Here is a 19,445-nt window from a genome sequence, read left to right as displayed (position 1 = left end):
AAGAAAGCCTTGGTATTCGCTTTCTTCGCGTTCACACTAGCGGTGTTTTTCTGCTTCCCAATCTGTGCCGCTTTCCTCTTCATTTTCTGTCGTTTCGCTCTCGTCAGCTTGCTAGCAGCCTCCTCGTCCTCCGACTCTGCATCAGAATCCTTCGTCTCACCAGCAGCCATCTTGAGCGCATCTCCCACTCTCCAGAATTTGATGTGATAATCCTGTCCTACCGTCGCCACAATTCCCTCATCCAAATCAGCATGCATACTCTCTATCTCTGCAGCCACTGGCTTCCCTGTCGAGACATCTGTGTGACCACCTAGAACGCCTTTCACAGCATTAGGGAAAACGCAGAACACTCGAACGTATCCGTCGCCACCTCCACACACGACGGTTGAGTCGTCAACGGCAATCATGTTGTCCAAGGATGTGACATTCTGCATGTGCGTAATCCTATCCCTAACATCACCCCAGTAATCATAGTTCCAGATCCCCACGACACCGTTCTGATCCCCGGTGAGCAGTTTCTTGCCATCTTTCACTAGACACATAGACAGAAGCTCATTCTCTTGGCTATCGCTCATGGCCTTCAACTTCTGTTTATTATATCGAAGATCATAACATGCGAGAGTGGCATCACCCGAAGTAGACAGCAACGACTTGGCGTCATTTTCAACGAGTAGTTGTGTGATGTAGTCTTCCTGACGGTCTTCATCTGGGAGCTTCACAACAACACCTGAATGTGAAAGTAGCGATTGCATTTTCTACGATTCTGTTCAGTTACGTCAACCTCTCGAGGACTGGACGCCCCATGCAGGAAAAGAATGTACATGCGTATCGGTGTATGTCAGAGGCTCATGCAACACCGAGCAAAGATTATGGTCCCGAAAAAGCTCACTCGCTTCTCCAGGATGAGTTGAAGATGTTGATGTCAAATATTTTTGGCGCAATAAGTGGCACCACGCGCTGTATGGGATCTACCCTCCCATCACTACTCTTTTTGCGATGTATTCGAGAGTCGAATACGAGGATCTGTCCCTCGTCTGAGCCTGCCGCCACCAAACCGCTGTCGTTGATTACTTCCATCGTCGAAACCCCTGCATCCATCTTACTGGAGAGCCAGAGCTGCTTTCCCGAGCGGTCATTTCGGGACACCCTGAGTGCCACACAGCAGACAAGAATAACAACGGGAGTTGTAGTCAGAAATTGATGTGCGCGCAACACGGGAGTGATACGCGCTTAGAAGCAAACTTCCACCTAAGTATGGTGTTACTCGGGAAGACTTACGTCCCATCTGCAGACCCCGACATTATCCAGTCGCCTTGTGTCGGCTGCCATCGGACAACGCGGCAGCTCTGTCGGTGGGTGTGGAAGTGACCAACTTTCTCTACCACACGAGATTCTTGGTCATACCTACGGAGCGAAGAGCCAGCAATAACCGTGCATCGAGTTTGTGCTAGCCCCACGGCTAACCCGCGATGGCGTGTAGTTATCTCACGTATGGAATATGACGTCTCCAGATATCGTCGCAGATGCTAGTAGCTGCTCAGCCGGATGAAACCGGACATCGAAAGTGTGCTCTGGCAAAACGATATCAGGTAGTGGCGGCAGCGAGGACGGAGCCATTGTAGGGTACTAGGAGCCTCCACTGACTGTGTACAACCTCAAAGAGGCTACCTCTGCGCTCAGGAACGACACTCATACTAGTGTGACGTGTTGCTCAACAAGTTGCACCACTCGAGTAGATCGATTACGGTGGCGTGCGCTTATCGACTTGAACAATTGCGTTCAACCAGAACATCCTGTTCACAGAGTCGCAGATTCTATGGGTAGGTTGGTCGTTCCTTCTCATATCTAATTTGGTGGCAGCCCTGGGCAATAATTGTAGGAGTTGAACCCCCGCTTTGATACCTTTGAACTCGAAAGGGTTCAAAGTTTGTAGTATTTCCACACAGGCCTGAGCGCTGTCTCGTTTGTGAGGCCAGAGGTATATGGCGGACTATAGACTGTGTGTCAGCCCATTTTTCCTTCTTTCCCTTTGTTGGCCTCCTCCCACTCCTTCTCCTACTCGTTATCTACTTAGTATTTCCCCAAAGTCATATTGAGTAGAGCCCATTCATTGCTATTTGACATCAGTAACTACTAGTGCAATTGGTAACGAACCCTTAAGAAGAAGTAAAGCAGCAGTCAACTGAAACGAATATGTCTCAACAACAGAACCAACAATCTGAACAGCAACCCTCTGCTACGGGTCAGCCCGTGGCGCCACAGTTGCCTCACAATTCGGGAAACATGCCCGTTATCCCTAATTTTGGAGGGAATGGTGGTGAAACTAGAGTAAGTGGCTCACTGTAACAGCATAGGTGTAGCTGTGCTTATTACGCTGCTGCTCTTTCAGGATGGCAACTCCCCATCTCAGCCGGCACATCAACCTTCGAAGGTACCCTCAGCCCTATAGTGTCTCTAGTTACCGATCCTTCAGGTTTTATATGTACGTAACGTTCCGGAGTCGGTGACTGAGCAGGATATTATCGCTTATTGCCTCACGTTTGGACGTGTGGTCAACATATTGTTGCTCAGAGATAAGAGGCACGGATTTATCGAGTTTGAGGTGGGCCTTCGTCAACCTCCCAGTAGCATTAGGCACAGCATTTGCACAGGACGAGTCCTCTGCTATCAAGTGTTACACCTACTATAACGCGAACCCGCTTCTTATCACTGGCCACAGATTGGAGTTCGCCTTCTCGGGCAGGTCAGAGATCACAGCCAGAAGGGTACCACTTCATGAGCAATTTCGTTTCATGTTTCCCAACTTTTTTCCAGGATCCCGATTCTAACCCGCCGAACCGTATCCTTCTGTTCACCATAACCAATCTGGTATACCCCGTCACCGTTGACGTCATATCTCAAGTAAGTCGATGATGCTGGCCAACCGCCTCACTCGCCTCTGCCGTGTTGCCTTCCCTTCATGCGTTGGCCTTTCCCTTTCAGGTAATGAATAAGTTTGGTGGATTGGAGAAGGTCATTGTATTCAACCGCGGCAATGCAGTCCAAGCGCTCGTGCAACTCGCTGATGTGGACACAGCCAGTAAGAGTCAAATTGGGTTAACGATCAATAGGTTATCTTTTGTTGTTCACTCGCAGACGTAGCTAAAGAGCAGCTGGATGGTCAGAACATTTACGCTGGCTGCAACACGATCAAAGTACAGTACTCCTCGCTGCCTCAACTGGAGGTCAAACATAATAATGAGAGAAGTTGGGACTTCACAAATCCGAGCTTGCTCCGTGAGTGTCGCATATTCCTTCCACGCTTGTATGCGTGCGTCGTTCTTCAGCCGGTGGTATGGAAGCTGGCTCCGGTCTCACACCTCTTCACCAGCAGCAAATGCTCGGTGGAGCTGCAGGAGGTCAGTCTCCTGCCAACCTCATGGCCAACTTCAACTACGTCCAGGCCATGAATGCTCTATCCCAAGCTAATCTCCAGGTGGGATAGCAACGTGTAAGGGCCTTCTCAATAACGCGTTCTGCCCTCAGAATCCCTCAGCAGCGATGGCAGCTGCGGCGGCGGCACTCCAGGCCAGTATGGGTGGGGCGGGTGGTGGTTTGTCGGCGGGTGGTGGTTTTGGAACCCCAACCGCTGCTGGTAGATAAAACTTGAAGTGTAATATGTGCCATACTTCTGCTCGCTCAGGGGCGGCTCCGGTTGTGATCGTTCACGGACTTAATGAGCAAGAGACGAGACCTGATGATCTGGCAGCGCTATTTGCCGTATACGGCAATGTCGTGAGAGTGAAGATTATGTTTAAGGCTAGACACACTGCGCTGGTGAGCGGCCACTTAACGTGTTTCAGCTTGGTGTAGTTGTGAAGCTGTAGGTTCAAATGCAGGACATGCAACAGTGCCGTACAGCTATATCGTATTTGCAGGACGTATGGCTCCATGGGAATCAACTCACAATGGAAATGAGTAAAGGTGGAAACATACCCCCTATCCCACCAAGTAGGTTTGAGATCGTCGAGTAGGGGAGTGTTTGGCTGGAGGAATTTGTCGGTTGGTGGAACTCAATTTTAAGGTACACCTTCCAACCGTGCCGGCATGGAGCTTCTCACGAAGGACTACTCGTCACAAGGCAATCTGTATGGCCGCCACAGGATTGATAAGATGACTAAACCCTATGCTCCTAGCACCAGTCTGCATGTCTCTAACATGCCTGACAATTGCACCGAGCAGGTAGTTAGAACGGTCAATATCGTGAAGGCGCTTCCGATTGCACTCATGTTCGCTGTCTAGGGATTATTCTATCTCGTTCAGGACCTCGCAGACGTGCTGGCTTCGGTGGGATGTCAGTTCTCGAGTATTCGTTTTCTTGACGATCAGCATCATATTGCCATAGTGCAATGTCTCACCCTGGACAACGCCATCAGCACTCTCTGTCGTGCTCATGGAAGGTGAGGAGATATTTGATTAATATTCTCATTCGTCGTGTCAGACTTGTCGGAAATCCCCCAAGACCATGTCGTATCGGCTTTGGCCACGGAGTCACTGGTCCAAGTCCTGGTAGCAGGAGGTCTCAGATGCAGCACGGCATGCAGTCACCTGTAGCTCCCCAAATGTTACTGGCCAGTGTGAGACAGCAGCAAGGGAGCTTCCACGCGGATCAGGGCGTCAACAACCAGAACTTCTAATATGCACTCACTTATGACATTCAACACAACCATTCGCTGAAGCCTATCTCAGAGGGACATGATTATCCTCAATCGTATGTCTCTGAGTCAATGTGTGGTGAGTATGCTCTCTTTGTGGTATGAAACTGTCTTTTTCTGACTCTGCTGCGTAGAAGCACCGGTTGATCTCATGTAAGTTCTATGGGCTGTTGGTGTCGGTTTATCAATCACTTATATCGTATATGAACACCGCGATCGCTTTTATCGCGGCCGATTTCTCCGAGTACTATTGGTGGTGTCATTATCCCGTCATATAAGCGCTGAAACTTGATTTCGCATTCAGATGCGAATGCAGCTCTTCAGCTCTCACTCTTCGACTCATTATCCTTTCTGCTACTATTCCATGTCGTATGAGTATTACATAAGTCGTGTCTTCTGTCTACTAGGTGTCCATATTAATGTGCTTTGGACGTATGAAATTTACGTTTAGCTCGTCGCCTTGCTCCTACCAGTTATCCCTATGTGAACACCTCCGAAGATATTTTCGACGTAGTCAGTTGTATCCCAATCCTATGGTAGTCACCCACCCAAAGTGATTCGCTTGGGGATGTGGTTCTCAATGTTAAATTGTGATTACTTCGAGGCCTGTAGCTCAGTTATTGATAGTAATAGGTTGTAATAGAGTTGTGGTCGTTGTGACGATATGAGGATGATTTTTTTGAGACGATTTGATGTCCTCTGAGTCGTTGATGGATCGATGCCTGATTATATATAAAGTCTGGAGTTGAGTCTTGTCAATCACCAGCCGCTTCCGAGTTCACCGAGGTTCGGTAGTCTCTTAGATAGGGCATGTGATAGCAGTCTTCATAGATCAGTAGCTGATGCCCGAAATCAGGTGGATACTTCCACGAATAACAGAAATGCTACTTATCGCTATCGTCAATGGAAAGATCTGTTCGTGATGTAGGGCGTGCTTTTAGGATGCTAACATCAGCCTCAACACGAGCCTGTATCAACTGTTGTTCCCATGGACGTTTCCGATCGTGAGTGGTCCTGGTCTCCAGCCTGAGGATTCTTCCCTGTACTTCCGCACTAATCACCCATTCGAGGGGAATCCAATTGTCTTTGAGCCAGGATGAATTCGCCAGTTGTTGTAACACATTCGGTAGTGTAATTGAGCTTATGACTTTGAGGAACAAACGCCACTGCTGCTGAATTGCTTTCGAGATGTCTGAGCGCGCTGAGATAACCGGGCACACGTAGAGTTATGTGCACGCATGCGCATACCTTCTAATGCAGTGCCATTGTCGGTTTGAGTTCCACTTCGGGATTCCCGCATAAAGTCATACTTGCCATTTTGCAGTATCTGGAGGACTGTGATCCGCTTCCAGTTCTCCTCCTCCTCGTGAGTGACATAGTCTATTCCGTCGATATCACGCTGAGCCACCTTTGTTCGCAATTACGCTGATTTAGAGCTGTGATGGACTTGACGACGGCACAACTGGATTGCCAGGAATCAGATAATCCCGCTATGATTATGACACATTCAAACAGGTAGTAGCTCTCCAACAGGGTGTGATCATGCAGGCCGTAGTAAGGATAAAAATTGGGTTTCGAGAAGATATTACTAGTCAGATTGATGTTTTCACAGATCAGATGAGTTGAGGCAGAGTTTGATAGCCAAAAAATGTTTATTCAGTGCAACACTTTGCATGTTCACTACTTCACATTTCGTAAACGATACACGTTCGTTGAACTTCATCAATGTCGCCTTGTGTGGTGAGATTACGGTCAAAGACCGATTGGCAGTTTTTCTGAATAGTTCTTGCATCTGCTTGGCTCGAAACTCCGGTTGATTGACATATTTCACTTTGATGTCATGCTGACGAAAATTTCGTGAGCTCCACGTGATATGGATCTCGCCTCTCTCCAGCTGGTTACGCAAGCAGAAGATATGTTCAATCATTGGATATATCTCCTCCTTAGGAATTGAATTGCAATTAGAGGAAACGATGTTATACGAACGCATTCGCTCTACTCTCTCCCGGATGAGATCAGGGAGAATAAGTCTCCTCGGCCCATGGAGGCATTCTCGAGGGAGATGCCGCGGTCATCACACCGTGAAGGCACTCGATAAGTCAGCATCCCATGAGATCTTGATAGTCTGGTCGGCCTCGTGACTATTCACGCGAATACATCGCTATATTGTAACGGCGTCGCTGCTCTGTTCGCCGTTTATGACGATGTTCGAACGGTGAAGGCTCTCGTGGAACCACGACAGTCTGCTATCATACTAAATGCACTTAGTCTCTCGGGGGGCCCGCTTTGAATGCGGGTACAATACCGATTATCGCAAACTCCTATAATCGGCTGTGAAGTTCTACGGACGGGTACTCAGGTGCGGCTGTTCGACTTCGAACAGTACGCGACGGCTGTGCATGACAAAGGTATGCGAAGATGTAGTCTATTGGCTCCTGTCTTAGCTTGAGCGGTATCCATACTACGCAGTCTATTCTTCGCTGAAGGTATCGATTCCTGTCTCGTTCAGTTGCCGAGCTCTCTGCTGTTCCTCACTGGATGGTGGCATTCGAGTGAATTGACATACGCATTCACTGATCATTTATAAGGGAGAATCTTAGCGTGAATGCATCAGCACTCCGTGACTACTGGAAATTACGATACCACCAAAAATTTCATCATCGCGGTTTCGACAGTGTCATCAGTGAAAATGGACTCATTCCTCTAACCGTAGTGACCTCCTATCTCTATAACCGATCTGATACATGTTATACAAACATATATTGGGAATCCATATAGCGCTGGCTGCGCCGCTACTTGTTGTGACACATCATGTCGAGCTGTCCCCCTTGTGCTAGAGAAGTCACTGTTCTTCTGTTTTGGAATGTTTTGGTCATCTTTCAAATGGCATCGTGTATTTGTTCTTAGTTCTTGTAGACTTGTGAGGAGCAGTAGTAGTAGAAAGGCAGTCAAGGCTTCGTGAGTGGTGTGGTAGAGCGGAATTACGCGTTTTTCTTATGGCATTTGATTTCGTGGATTTGGATTCTGTTGTAGACTGCTTGGGTTTCTTTCTCTAAACTCTTGTCTGACACCCCCTTCCCTGGTCGTCGTCGAAGAAGTGGCTCCTATCGTTGTTGACCTAAGTAACAGTTTTTTTTCAAGCAGAATCTTCCGTGGCAAGTTACTACCTACTCCTCGAGAAGCACTCCGCGTATCGTTTACTACTACCCCTACTTTTGTCTACAACACTTTCTTTAGCATCTACATTTGCTCAAGGAGTTACATTCCCATTGTACTAAGACCCTTACTGTTCCTTCGTTTTCCTCATTTACCACTATAGTATCATCATCATCATCAAACTATCGAACGAGTATGTCTGCTAATATTGATAACACATCTTTTTCTTCAACCACTGCTACTGTACAAGAGAATACGGCGAGCAGTGAGCCCGGTGAGCATGACGCTCGTCCACGCCAATCACCGCAGACTGGAGGAGTACCTGGCGGCATCTCAACTGGCTCAGCTTCAAAGGAGGAGGATCATCATCAACAACAACAGCAGCAGCAAATTGGTTCTGGTGTTGGCCCTGCTGACTTGTCCCCGAACAGCACGACTGTGCCGAACTCTACTCCAGGCAACGCTACTTTCAACACCACTGCTACACCAACTATGGCAGCCCCCTCGTTACCTGTAAGTTGTTGGTATAGGGAGACTTGGTTTCGTCCGGTGAGTACTCTGTTTCTATTCAGTCTAACGGTTCGATGACTTACCAAGTTGCTTCTTCCCCAGCGTCATCAGTTTCCCACACAAGCAGCAAGGTTAGTCGGCATTCTCCTTTATTTTTGCTAATGTGGGGTTCGTTATTCAGGTCCTTTATGTTCGCAATATACCAATGTCCCTGAGCGAGCAGAACCTCATTGCTTACTGCCAGTCTTTTGGTCAAGTGACTAATATACTGATCCTCCGGGACAAGCGTCATGGCTTTATCGAGTTCGAGAACGAGACGGAAGCTCGTCGGTGTCACGCCTACTACAGTGCCAACCCTCTGACTATTGACGGCCAGAGGCTCGACTTTGCGATATCACGTTTCAGCGAGATCACAGGGAGACGCGTAAGATGAGTACATTTGTCCCTGGTTTTGATGTTTTTCAGTATCCCGATTTGCACCCGCCGAACCGCATTCTGTTGTTTACCATCACCAATGTGGTTTACCCAGTGAATGTGTCGATGATAGCACAGGTATGTCGTCTCTTCTCATTTGCGATTTGCTGAAACAAAGCTTCTGTTGTAGGTCATGAGCCGCTATAATGCCTTAGAAAAGGTCGTCATCTTTACCCGTGGGAACGCCACGCACTGTCTCATTCAAACGAGTTCGCTGGAGGCCGCTGGTAAGGCTCCTCAAGCATAGTTCGGGTTGCCTAGTGATGTGTTTCCTTGCTCAGTTGCGGCTAAAACCCAATTGGATGGGCAGAACATTTTTACTCACTGTAACACAATTAGAGTCCAGTTTTCCGAGCTTTCCAAATTGGAAGTCAAATATAACAACGAGCGCTCCTGGGATTATACCAATCCCAGTCTACCAAGTAGGTGCCGGTTGGTTCTAGTTGTTCACCATTGTTTCCATCTGTTTCACGCTCTGTTTTCTCAGGTGGTCCACCGGGTGCTATGGCAGGCTCTGGTCTGCTCGGTCCGCAGCAGCGAGGTATGAACGGAGGTAAGAACTGTCGTCTTTCCGCTCTGGCTCCAATTGTTTCCCCTGTGATGTTCAGTCGCTGCTACCCCAGTCGTGTTCGTCCTTGGGTTGAATGAGAAGGACACAACTCCAGATGACTTGGCTGCTCTTTTTGCGGTCTACGGCAACGTCGTTAAAGTCAAGATCATGTATAAGGCTAGAAATAGCGCTTTGGTACCTAACGCGAGTGTCCTCTGTTAGCCATCTTACTCGTGTTTGCATAGGTTCAAATGCAAACGGTTGGTGAGTGTCATACGGCAATCGCCCATTTGAAGGGCATTCGGCTACACGGCAACAAGCTGACTATGGAGATGAGTAAAGGTGGCCGAGAACTGCCGCCGATTCCTCCGCCAGGTAGGTTCGGTTGTCCTTTCAGTGTTGTAGGTTATTGATTGCTGTTAGGCGCCGAGCAAACTGAGGCTGATCGCCTGAGCCGGGACTACACCAGTCAAAGCTATCTGTATGCTCGGCATCGTGCGGATCAGACCAGCAGACCCTTCCCACCCAGCTCCAGCTTGTACTTCTCCAATATGCCCCATGGGACCACGGAGGAGGTGGGGTGGTCGAATCGCAGTTTATTCGTCGTACTTGTCTTTCTCAGGATCTTCGTGAACTGTTGGATGCGTCCGGGTGTCAGTATACTGGTATCCGTTTCCTCAATGAGCAGCATCACATGGCCATTGTGCAGTGTATCAGTCTTGACAACGCTATTGAAACACTGTGCCGTGCTCATGCTAAGTAAGCTTGTAGTATTTCGGAACCTCGCATCCTTCCTGCTTTTCAGACCTGTCGGTCATCCTCCAAGGCCGGTTCGCGTCGGGTTCGGCAACACTGTCCCGAAGCGCCCTGTGACCCCACCATTCACGTCTGCACCGATAGCCGTGATGCCTACTTTTGCAAATGGAGCTCCTATTGATGCGTTGGCATATCAAGGTCGCAGCCCTCCGGTTCAAGCAGCTACTCCTGCAGGGGACATGTCTGTAGCTGGTTCTTCTCAAGAGTCTTTTGAGATGATGAGTGGCATCCGAACTATGCCGAACCCGTACCAAGCTATGATGATGGGCAATACTCGAGCGCCGCCACCAGGAGTTCAACGGCAAATTAGTGCTGGCCCTCCTGGCGGGCAATTGTATTCGTCTCCAAATCCGATGAGGAGTGGCAATAATGCTCAGCAACCTTTTTGAGAAACTGTAACATGATGTTTTCCTGATGTGGGGTAGTCTTACCTCTTGAACGAGTCCGGTTCGTATAGTAATGATGATAACGCCTGATTGTTGTTGGCATCAGCCTTGGCTGAGGCCGTTTGCTGCATAGTGATTATTATGCTTGTTCGACCGCATTCCTGCCTTTCCAATTCGCTGGCGGTGTTCAGGGGAGAAAATCGGAACTCCCGGCTTGGGAGGACAGTTGTCCTTTATTGTTTATGGTTGTTTCGATGCTGTTCGTATCCTCCATATTGATTATTTTAATCCTGTATTTTCTCTGTTGAGCAATTCGCCTTGTACCGTTGTTTGCTATTGTTGATCGCCTTGCTATAGTGCCGGTCCAACATACATACAGCCAGCAGTCGTGGCGCCGAACATCATCATCGCCGATTTTGCCGGATGCCCGAAGAACTTGGGGGAATTCCCATCAGGCGTCGTGGTCAGCATTATTTAAACAGCACAAGTGTACTGCCGACTCTGTTACCTGTTTTCTCACTGATGTAGATAGTGTTTGATAATAATAGTGGCCTGAAGAATAACTGGGTTGCGATTGCGTGAGAAAGGATTTCTTGCGAATATCTATTTTTGTTGAGTTATGTAGTATCATCATGATACACATGACACGCACATGATACTATCATGTGCGTGTATTCGTTCGTCATTACACATTGCACTCGCACCTTCTACGATCCTAACATGTGAGTCGTTCGCTAGCTTTGAGGCTGCATCCTAGACGTCGTGGTCATTGTGGCTAAATATGATCATCAGGAGTTGGGAACTCAAGTTGGGCAGAGGTTCAAATGATAGTGAGTATTAGCCGGCAATGTTTTCGGCGGGTTTTGCAGATCACCAAACCACTTATAATGGTTGATGACATCAATTTGATGTAACACTTATGTAACACAGGGGATGTAACACTTACAAACCTGAATAAAGATCATCTCCTTCTACCACCACCACCACTCCTCCAACCTCGTCGTCCACCACCACCACCACTGATGCAGGCGTATTACTACGCCCAAATGCCCGTTAGAGATGCGATGCGGCACTATGGCGGCCCCGATAACAATATATATGAAGAGCCATACCCCTACCCTCCCCCTAACGCCCCTCGCCACGCCCCTCCCACTGCCGCTCCCCGCCGTAACCCGTGGCCTTAACCAACAGAGGAAGCAGGCCATACCATCTCTTTCGCTCGTGGCGGGATCCACTCTTCACCCCGGGGATTTTTCCAGCTACGGAAACATGCACCACACGGGCTCTATCTTCAGCACCCAAGGATTCAAAGACTCAGCTGGTCCTCAGTGCTCACCCGCGCAGCTACTCCGCGGCTCAGATTCAGTTCCGCTCTCGTTTTTGAAATCCGCAGCCTTCTATGCCATCGTAAGTTTTTCTTCGTTGAAGTTCGCGACGGCGGAAGTTCCGCCGCGGAACATAGGCTCACACTTATTGTAATCCGCCCCAAAGTACGATTAGCATCCGTAAACGAAGGACGTCGATGGGACCGGCCTGGTCGTAGGCAATCTAACAATGTATGAATGTTGTTGTCCCTCTCTGCACTGTTTCTGCGATTGCTCTATTGGGGCAGCCCTCACGCCCATGCTTCCCGTTATTTTGGTATATAAGAATGATCCACTACAACTTGCGCTCTGTGATAAACCGCCAGGACCTGCCGTGCTCGCTTCGGGTTGAATTTGCAGCTGTGTTTTCTATTCAGGATCCAAATAATTCAATTGAATTGAGACTCGGGCTACATAAGTTCTGGATCTTTGTCGACCATGTGTGGGACGCGCTATCCCTTTTTTCAGTGTAGGACGGGAATGGGTACGGAGATCAGAATCGCAATGCACGATCGAGGAGGGGGCAATTCTGTCGTTGTGAATTCGAGGTAAAGAATTCACGAGGAGGGCAATCTGTCTGCCATTTGGCCATCGCGGGAGTATTCCGGGGGGTTTCTCTTAAAGAACGTAACTACTATTGCCGCATTCAAGATATCTGCAAACGTACACCAAATCGAGGATTTAGGAAGACTGATCGGCATTAGGACCTGATGATCAGATTTAGTTGGTATAAGAGGTTGATCGGTCGTCTGTCATGTTATACGACTCATATACGCTTCGACGATTGGAGTTCGATCCCATATAGACAACTTACCCTGAACTATATTACCGGGGAGATAGTTATCGGAAACGGGTTCGGAGCAGAGATCAAGCAAAATGTGCATACACCACAAAGTCATCGAGCATAGACTGATGTGTGGGGGTGCTCAGTCTTAGCAGCTCCGCCGAACTGTCGCGTAAATGACAGAATGTTCAGACAGACGAAGATTGTCAAGTTCACCATGTCAACACGCGTATGTCAACTCTCAACGGTGGTCCACTATTAGTAGCACATTCTACGAATTTGGATTGTGAATAAAATTTCAAACTTCGCACCAGATAATTCCGGCTGACGCAGCATCAGTGACGCTCATCGACTTCGTGATCCAGTTTTGATCGATTATGTGGGCGAGCGCGGAGTACCGCCCATTATTGAACAATGCATCTGTATTGTCACGGAAACCCCAGATACTAGTGCGAGACCGTAAGTCAGAGCTAGAGCCCAAGATGAATCTTTCGACGGTTTCACTGGAGACGAAACCACTAATTAAGTATATATGATATGATGACGATTAGTATGTGACTATATAGTTGGCATGAGTGAACCAATATTGCTTGCTCTCAGCTTGCTTGTTGGTATTTCCCTATATCTCAACTCTGCTCCTCCCCCGGCAGTTGCGTTGACAGAAATCCATCAAGCTATAGTCTGTGACAGTATTGAGCAATGTATTCAATGTGTCGGACGTCCCGTCCGAGATAGGCCCACCAATGGCCAGTAAGAAGCTGATAGATGAATTAGTACTATTGATACCCCCTCTTTTTGATCGACTATTCAACAGCCCAACTGTGGTTTGCTGATTTCGCTCGGATTACATGCAATTAGTGCATTCCCATATTGAAACGGCTGAAACGGTTGTCTCCCTTTTTGATTCGAAGAAGAGATTAGGATAAGAGTCATTACTTGTGATTCGTGATATTCTCGTGAGATTTGCCTACTGTGCCTTCCTTGGTTACAGTAGATCTCTAGACTATCAAGCGTTTCGACTAGCCCCTTTCGTAACTGGTTCTTCTAGTTGCGTTTCCTTCGAGTTGGAGTCACGGCATTCAACATCGAAGTATTGACGAACGTGTCGTATTTGCTTTCTCTTGAGCCTTCAACAGTTTACAGGTACTTCCTTGCCTACCTCTAGGCTCAACCCTTTGCGACACATCTGCTGCCGTCCGACTACTGTGTGTTTGATTTACATCCACTTGAACCACAACCTTTGAGAACCTCCCCACACATAGTATTCGACGCATCAAGCAGGCTTGGCGAGGTAATCTCTTGTTGCTGCTGGGCAGGTATTTATTCGCTTCAGACTACGCATCCACTGAATACTATCCACTGGATAGTATCCAGGCTGGCGCCCCCAGTGGGGGACCCGGTCCCCCACTAGCGTTCATCGCACGTCCAGGCGTCAAGGCGTCGGGACCAGCGACTCGGGAGCAGTTACTTCGTCATGAATCATCACTGATGACATAAGGCAGGGAGCAGATGTAAGGAGATGGTAGTGCATCGGGTTGTGATCTCCTTGTCTGCTCAGACTCTGAGCCTCAGAGGTTTACGTTGTTGAGTAATCGTGATTCCGGGTGTGATTTGGTTAAGTGCATTAGTGGACGGCTGATCGTAAATCTCCTCACGAGTTCTTACGCCGGATTTCGTGTATTCGGCATTGCTGCCTATCTGTATGCGCAAGAGTCCGGACTCCGGATCGCAGAAACCCTCTGGGCCTTCGGCTCTCGAATTCTGTCCGGATCGATAGCAAATACCGTTCTATCCTATGCCGTTTCGTATCGGTATCCGACAACCGGTCGGATAATCCGACCGGTTGTCAATATGGTCCGGATCGATAGTAACCGGCGTTCTATCCTTGCCGATCCTTGTCGGTATCCGACAGCTCTGTCCGGATCGATAGCTAATGCCGTTCTATCCGACCGGTTGTCAATATGCGGGAGCTCAGTCCGGATCGATAGTAACCGGCGTTCTATCCTTGCCGACTCTTGTTGGTGTCCGACTGCTCTGTCCGGATCGATACCAAGCGGCGTTTTATGAGAGGTCAATTCTTGCAGCTGTCTGATGGGAAATCAATGATTCCAAATCATCTTCAGCCAACTGTTGCTTCTGGCTACCAGAGTCGAGCAATCTGTCATGCATCCGACTCTTGTAAATTTGCGCCGGAACACGGTGATGATGCAGAAGGCCAGACTGAGAAGTCCTTCCGCGAAAGGACTTGATTATTCACAGACACCTGAGTGGGCCGGCATTCCACTCGATCATAGTTGAGGAGCTGCTTGGGGACTTGCGGAATACCCTCATATGGACAGTTGTTTGTGTAACCTGTTTCCGCCCGATATGAAGCAGCCACAGAGAGAACACAACTGTTCCGTATTTCACGAGAACGAGAAAGGCAAACGGAATGCTCCAGAGGCAACGCCTGGTGCGAGTGCAGAGGGCTCGAAAAAAGTAGAAGGCATAAGCGACAACGAGCACTCAGGCATCTGGTAATAGATGGGTATAATAGGGTCTGTAACTTCTGGGTATAATAGTACGACTGCTCCAGGCTGTTTGCAGGTCCTCTATATGAATATAATATAGGGGATCTGAAAGCAGTCACAATATGGTTGATAAATTGTTGTCGATGTGAGAGTTTCCCAGCAAGGCTGCTGTTCTCAGGGCGATGAGAACCGAGAGCTGCGACTGAAGGCTACGGAGCTCGAAGATGAACTACAGCTAGAGCCTGTAGCCTGTACCTGTAGCCTACAGGTATTGGGTTCAATGTTGACTTAATGAGACTGAGCCAGCCTGGCTGGCCCAGGCATCGGCGGCGACAATCCCACCGCAGCTAGTAAATCTTGTTTTCCTTTCAGAGAGAAGAAGTCAGTCGGCTTCGCTATGTGCTTGCGGATGAGCAGGAGCCTCCTGCCAGGAGGCGACCAGCAGGAAGCGAGCAAAGAGCGTCCAGGTTAGAACTTCTCACCTCGCGTCTCACCAGGCAGCGTCTCCTACTCACGAACTCCATCTTGGTATACACAACATAACTTTTTACTATGGATATAACTCTTTCGGTGGACCTGTGCAGCGGTTAACAGCTTTCAGGCTAATCTGTCCGATACACATCTGGAACAACTTGTCGACCACGCCGTGCAGTCAACAATTACTCCAGCCGTGAAAGGTTTCAAAACGACCATATCTGATCTTCAGAAGCGGATAGGGGAACTTCTGGCCGAGAACCGAATGATACTGGAGAATGTCAGTGGGTTTCTTCACGTATCGGCCGATGGAGCTTTTTCTTTGGTCAACTGCACAGCGAAGAGGCCGAAGTACGAAACCTCAGAGAGGATGTTAGAGAGTTAGAGGAACAAGTGAATGCTAAAGACGAGATTATTGCTGAACTGGAGAAGGCAAAGACTAGAAAAGGCGAGAAATGGCACGCCTCGAGAGACGATGCAGAAAATGTAAGATCCCACTCACCCGTATTAAAGCTCTTCCTAATCGGATTTCCGATTGGATGGCACAATTCGTCAGTTGCGTGGTGAGGATCTGCTGGTTGACTTGCGAGGAGAAGCGAGCGATAGTCGGGATAAGGGTAGAATATCAAAAGAGGAGATACGGCGGCAGAAGAGGTATGGGTGGCAAACGGCTGATGACGGGCACGGAGCAACCACATCAATGTACAAAAAGTTCGAGGTTATACTACAAGACATCGCGCGATATCCTAGGCGGTCGCTTGCAGGTCTCGGACAAAGTATTACCTGGTAGCAGTAGCACTCCGCTCGCCAGTGATGAGTCGTTCAAGAGTGTCGTTAACGAGGACATGACGAGTCCGGATATGGTACTACGGGGGCTGAATTGAGCTGGAAATGTTCGTCTTAGATTTTAATTGATTCCCTTCTATCGAGTATCACAATCGCTCTTCTATCATCAGTTGCTTTGCACGACGGATTCGGAGTGCTCAGTGGAGAGCTCTGATGGAGAAGCCGCTGGGAAGTCTAGAATGCGAGATCACTTCAGGAAGGTAGCTTTGGGGATTAGAGTACGTTTCTTGGCGATTAATTGTCGCTATGCCAGTTAGTTAGTAACTCAGCGAAAATACACAAGGCTGGCGACAGAAAGAGTCGGACGAGTTCATCAAGCAGCTCTCCTCCATCCATCGTAAGCAGTTTCTTTCGAGAAGATGTATGATTCAGAGAATGTGTTCATTGTATCCTTGTTCAGGCCAAGACGCTCCGAACAAATAGAAGCCAGAAGATAACTCTGACCTCAAGCGGCTATAGCAGTCAGAAGGATGGGTTTAAAATAATAATAGACTCTGCATTCAACGAGAAGATGGGCCTCCTCGTGTTGCTGGGTTCACAGCAAGTGTATTCCGGAACAATCGAGCAGCGTTCAGAGAAAAGAATTGTGCTGAAAAATTCTCTCGTTGAAGGCAGCTTAGCCAAAATCATTCGCGTTGAGGCCACTCAACTTCGGCCCGATTGTCTGTGTCGGACGTATTTCAATACGTTGGACGTACCTTCGAGAAGTGACGAAGCAGCATCATGTGATTGAGGAACTACACGCATCTGTCGTTTCTGATTTTATCACACAGATTTCCTTCCTGGCCAGTATTTGCGTTCAACAGTGTAATTGGCCGTGATCATGGGGTTACTAAGAGACTCTCGTAGAGGGAGCCGTCGATGCTCGTTCTCAGCGTTGTCACCGAAGCGTACGTTACGGGAGAGTACTATGGACGGCGGTGGAATGTATGATCGAGTGCAACGATACTTTCACCAATGGTTCTTGCATATCCAGATTGATCGCTCGATTGATGTACTCAGCGTGCGCGTTTACATGTTTGTAATTTGAATAGGATACTCTCGAATTCGTCAGTTTTCCAATTCTCAAAGGTCACTTTGGAATTCAATGCCGATCACACTGGACTGGAAACTCATTCATCGATTCGAAAACCTGCCTGGGACCACAAAGCAAGCGTTCAAGCAAGCTCTTGTTCGCCTTCAACTAGGGCACGGCGTGCGGAACGAATCGACCAAGCCCGACAATGAGGAGGCAGTTTACAAATGTACGCTACATTATCCATGTACACGAAAATATAAGCTGGTTCGCTCCGGGACCACGGTACTCGTGTACGAAACAGGTAGGAGCCTCGCCCATCACTATGCGAATTGCTATCACACTGTATCACAGGCAGGAGCGTTTCTCCTGACTGAGGATAAGCTTTAGGCTATACCTGTGTTCAGGCCAGCATGGACCGGACCGACTACGCGCAAATCATCCCCGAGAGATTACGGACCTAATTATCCGTCAGGCGAGGCATGGTATAACGGCGAGTGATTACTTATAGGAACGCCGTTTGGCAAACACTGTTTGCCATCCCCTTCTTTGCTCCATGATTCCTAGTCAATGAACAGGAGGATGCAATCGTCGCGTCTGCAGTCTTACTGGGCCTACGAGAAGCATACGTTTCCATAGTATTTCGTCCTACTATAGCATTACTCGTAATTAGCCGCAGGAGGATAATGGAACTACATGTGAAGGCATAGTAACAAGTCATACAATCTCAGGCGTAGCCCTAACTTAACGTTGATATCCTAAACAGACATTATAATGTTTAGTACGGAAAGAACTCTCTCTAATCTCACAGGCAGCCCAGGTTCCGCTCCCGACATTTCGGGGATAGTAGACATCCTATTGAGGTTTATTTGATATTCTGAACCATGCGAACTGCTGGGAGTTATCAAAAGGATCAGATTGATGAACAGAATCATTGGCAGGATAGCCTGGCGAAACTATCTATTAGAGACAGGATTTCCAGAGCAAAACTCAGCCCAGAAATTCTGTGAGGGACACCTCATAGTCGTGAATAGTTCGTATCAGCTCATGCTCGTCCGATTCTTTTAATAGCCTCTATAAGTGAGTGGTCACCTGCAAAAACTAGGGTTGGGTCGAAAGGAGGGCACTCCTCCAAGAAGGGGTCGTATTCATCAAAAGTGGAATATTGCGGGGGCATATCGTCCAATCGAGAGAATAGTGCCATGGCACACATGGGAGGTGCCGAAGACAAGTCACAGGGTCCAGCAACATCGTTCAGGCTGAGAATGGAAAGTACACAATGCGGAGAAGAACAGTCTGTACTTGAAGCCAGGACACTGTGCTAAGACATTATGACATAGTGTGTTACATAGCGGGATTTTTCCGACAACAGGGACGAGCGAGTCGGAAGCCTGGTACAGGAGCGTCACATACGACTCACTCGCTCATCCACTTGCGGGACTGTGCACATGGGGAAGATTGACGCGCATTGCATTGACATATATGCAGCATAACATTTTTCGTACATATCGCCTGAGATGCCGTATACAGTATCTACTAATTTCTGCATAGTTCATGGTCTTTGTACTATCGGATTTGCCCGCACGAGAGGCAAACAAGGCAGGAAATGATGCCCTGATTCCGTTCAACATCGAGCTTGTCACCTCAGCCATCGAAAAGTCCGCGAATGTTACGGGGTATTTTATCTGTGAGACCATGACTTCTCTGAGCATGGAGTTACGAATGCATTCCCTACACTTCCAGCACATGGATGTCCTACGACCGGAAAAGCATGAACTAGCTTCCCTATGCCTCACCGGGATTTGTATCACCCTCTGGGAGTGGCATGCAAGGTAAGGGTTGGTTGTTCCAATTCTGAGTCAAACC

The 19,445-nt window shown here is 48.3% G+C and overlaps 3 protein-coding genes across 3 annotated transcripts in view; 2 read left to right on the top strand and 1 right to left on the bottom strand.

Annotated features, from left to right (window-relative positions):
• The window catches only part of Pmar_PMAR008692 (u5 snrnp-specific protein, putative), a gene marked incomplete at both ends in the record, with an annotated part of 2,475 nt that extends 858 nt beyond the window's left edge, over window positions 1–1,617 (bottom strand). The window contains 4 exons of the mRNA XM_002777727.1: window positions 38–727; window positions 987–1,147; window positions 1,279–1,404; window positions 1,490–1,617. Coding sequence (XP_002777773.1) covers window positions 38–727; window positions 987–1,147; window positions 1,279–1,404; window positions 1,490–1,617 — 1,105 coding nt within the window. The remainder of the gene's footprint in view (window positions 1–37; window positions 728–986; window positions 1,148–1,278; window positions 1,405–1,489) is intronic.
• Window positions 1,618–2,017: 400 nt separating this feature from the next.
• On the top strand, window positions 2,018–10,589 carry Pmar_PMAR008691 (polypyrimidine tract binding protein, putative; the record flags this gene model as incomplete). The annotated part of the gene is made up of 14 exons (XM_002777726.1): window positions 2,018–2,328; window positions 2,390–2,431; window positions 2,474–2,602; window positions 2,652–2,765; window positions 2,815–2,901; window positions 2,983–3,079; window positions 3,136–3,276; window positions 3,327–3,475; window positions 3,526–3,577; window positions 3,683–3,816; window positions 9,630–9,759; window positions 9,808–9,959; window positions 10,007–10,143; window positions 10,190–10,589. The coding sequence occupies exons 1-14, from the start codon at window positions 2,194–2,196 to the stop codon at window positions 10,587–10,589; spliced, it is 1,899 nt and encodes a 632-aa protein (XP_002777772.1). The 5' UTR covers window positions 2,018–2,193.
• A 5,414-nt stretch (window positions 10,590–16,003) lies between these two features.
• Pmar_PMAR008688 (hypothetical protein) lies at window positions 16,004–17,317 on the top strand (the record flags this gene model as incomplete). The annotated part of the gene is made up of 6 exons (XM_002777725.1): window positions 16,004–16,204; window positions 16,275–16,436; window positions 16,483–16,581; window positions 16,675–16,764; window positions 16,818–16,901; window positions 16,965–17,317. Coding segments are annotated over 6 exons (969 nt in total), but the record flags the coding sequence as incomplete, so codon positions are not given.
• Between the last annotated feature and the right edge of the window lie 2,128 nt (window positions 17,318–19,445).

The sequence above is a fragment of the Perkinsus marinus genome (assembly GCF_000006405.1).
Source record: "Perkinsus marinus ATCC 50983 genomic scaffold scf_1104296951054, whole genome shotgun sequence".
NCBI lineage: Eukaryota > Perkinsozoa > Perkinsida > Perkinsidae > Perkinsus > Perkinsus marinus.
Note: the sequence above shows the minus strand (reverse complement) of the source record. Positions and strands in the feature narration are given on the sequence as shown.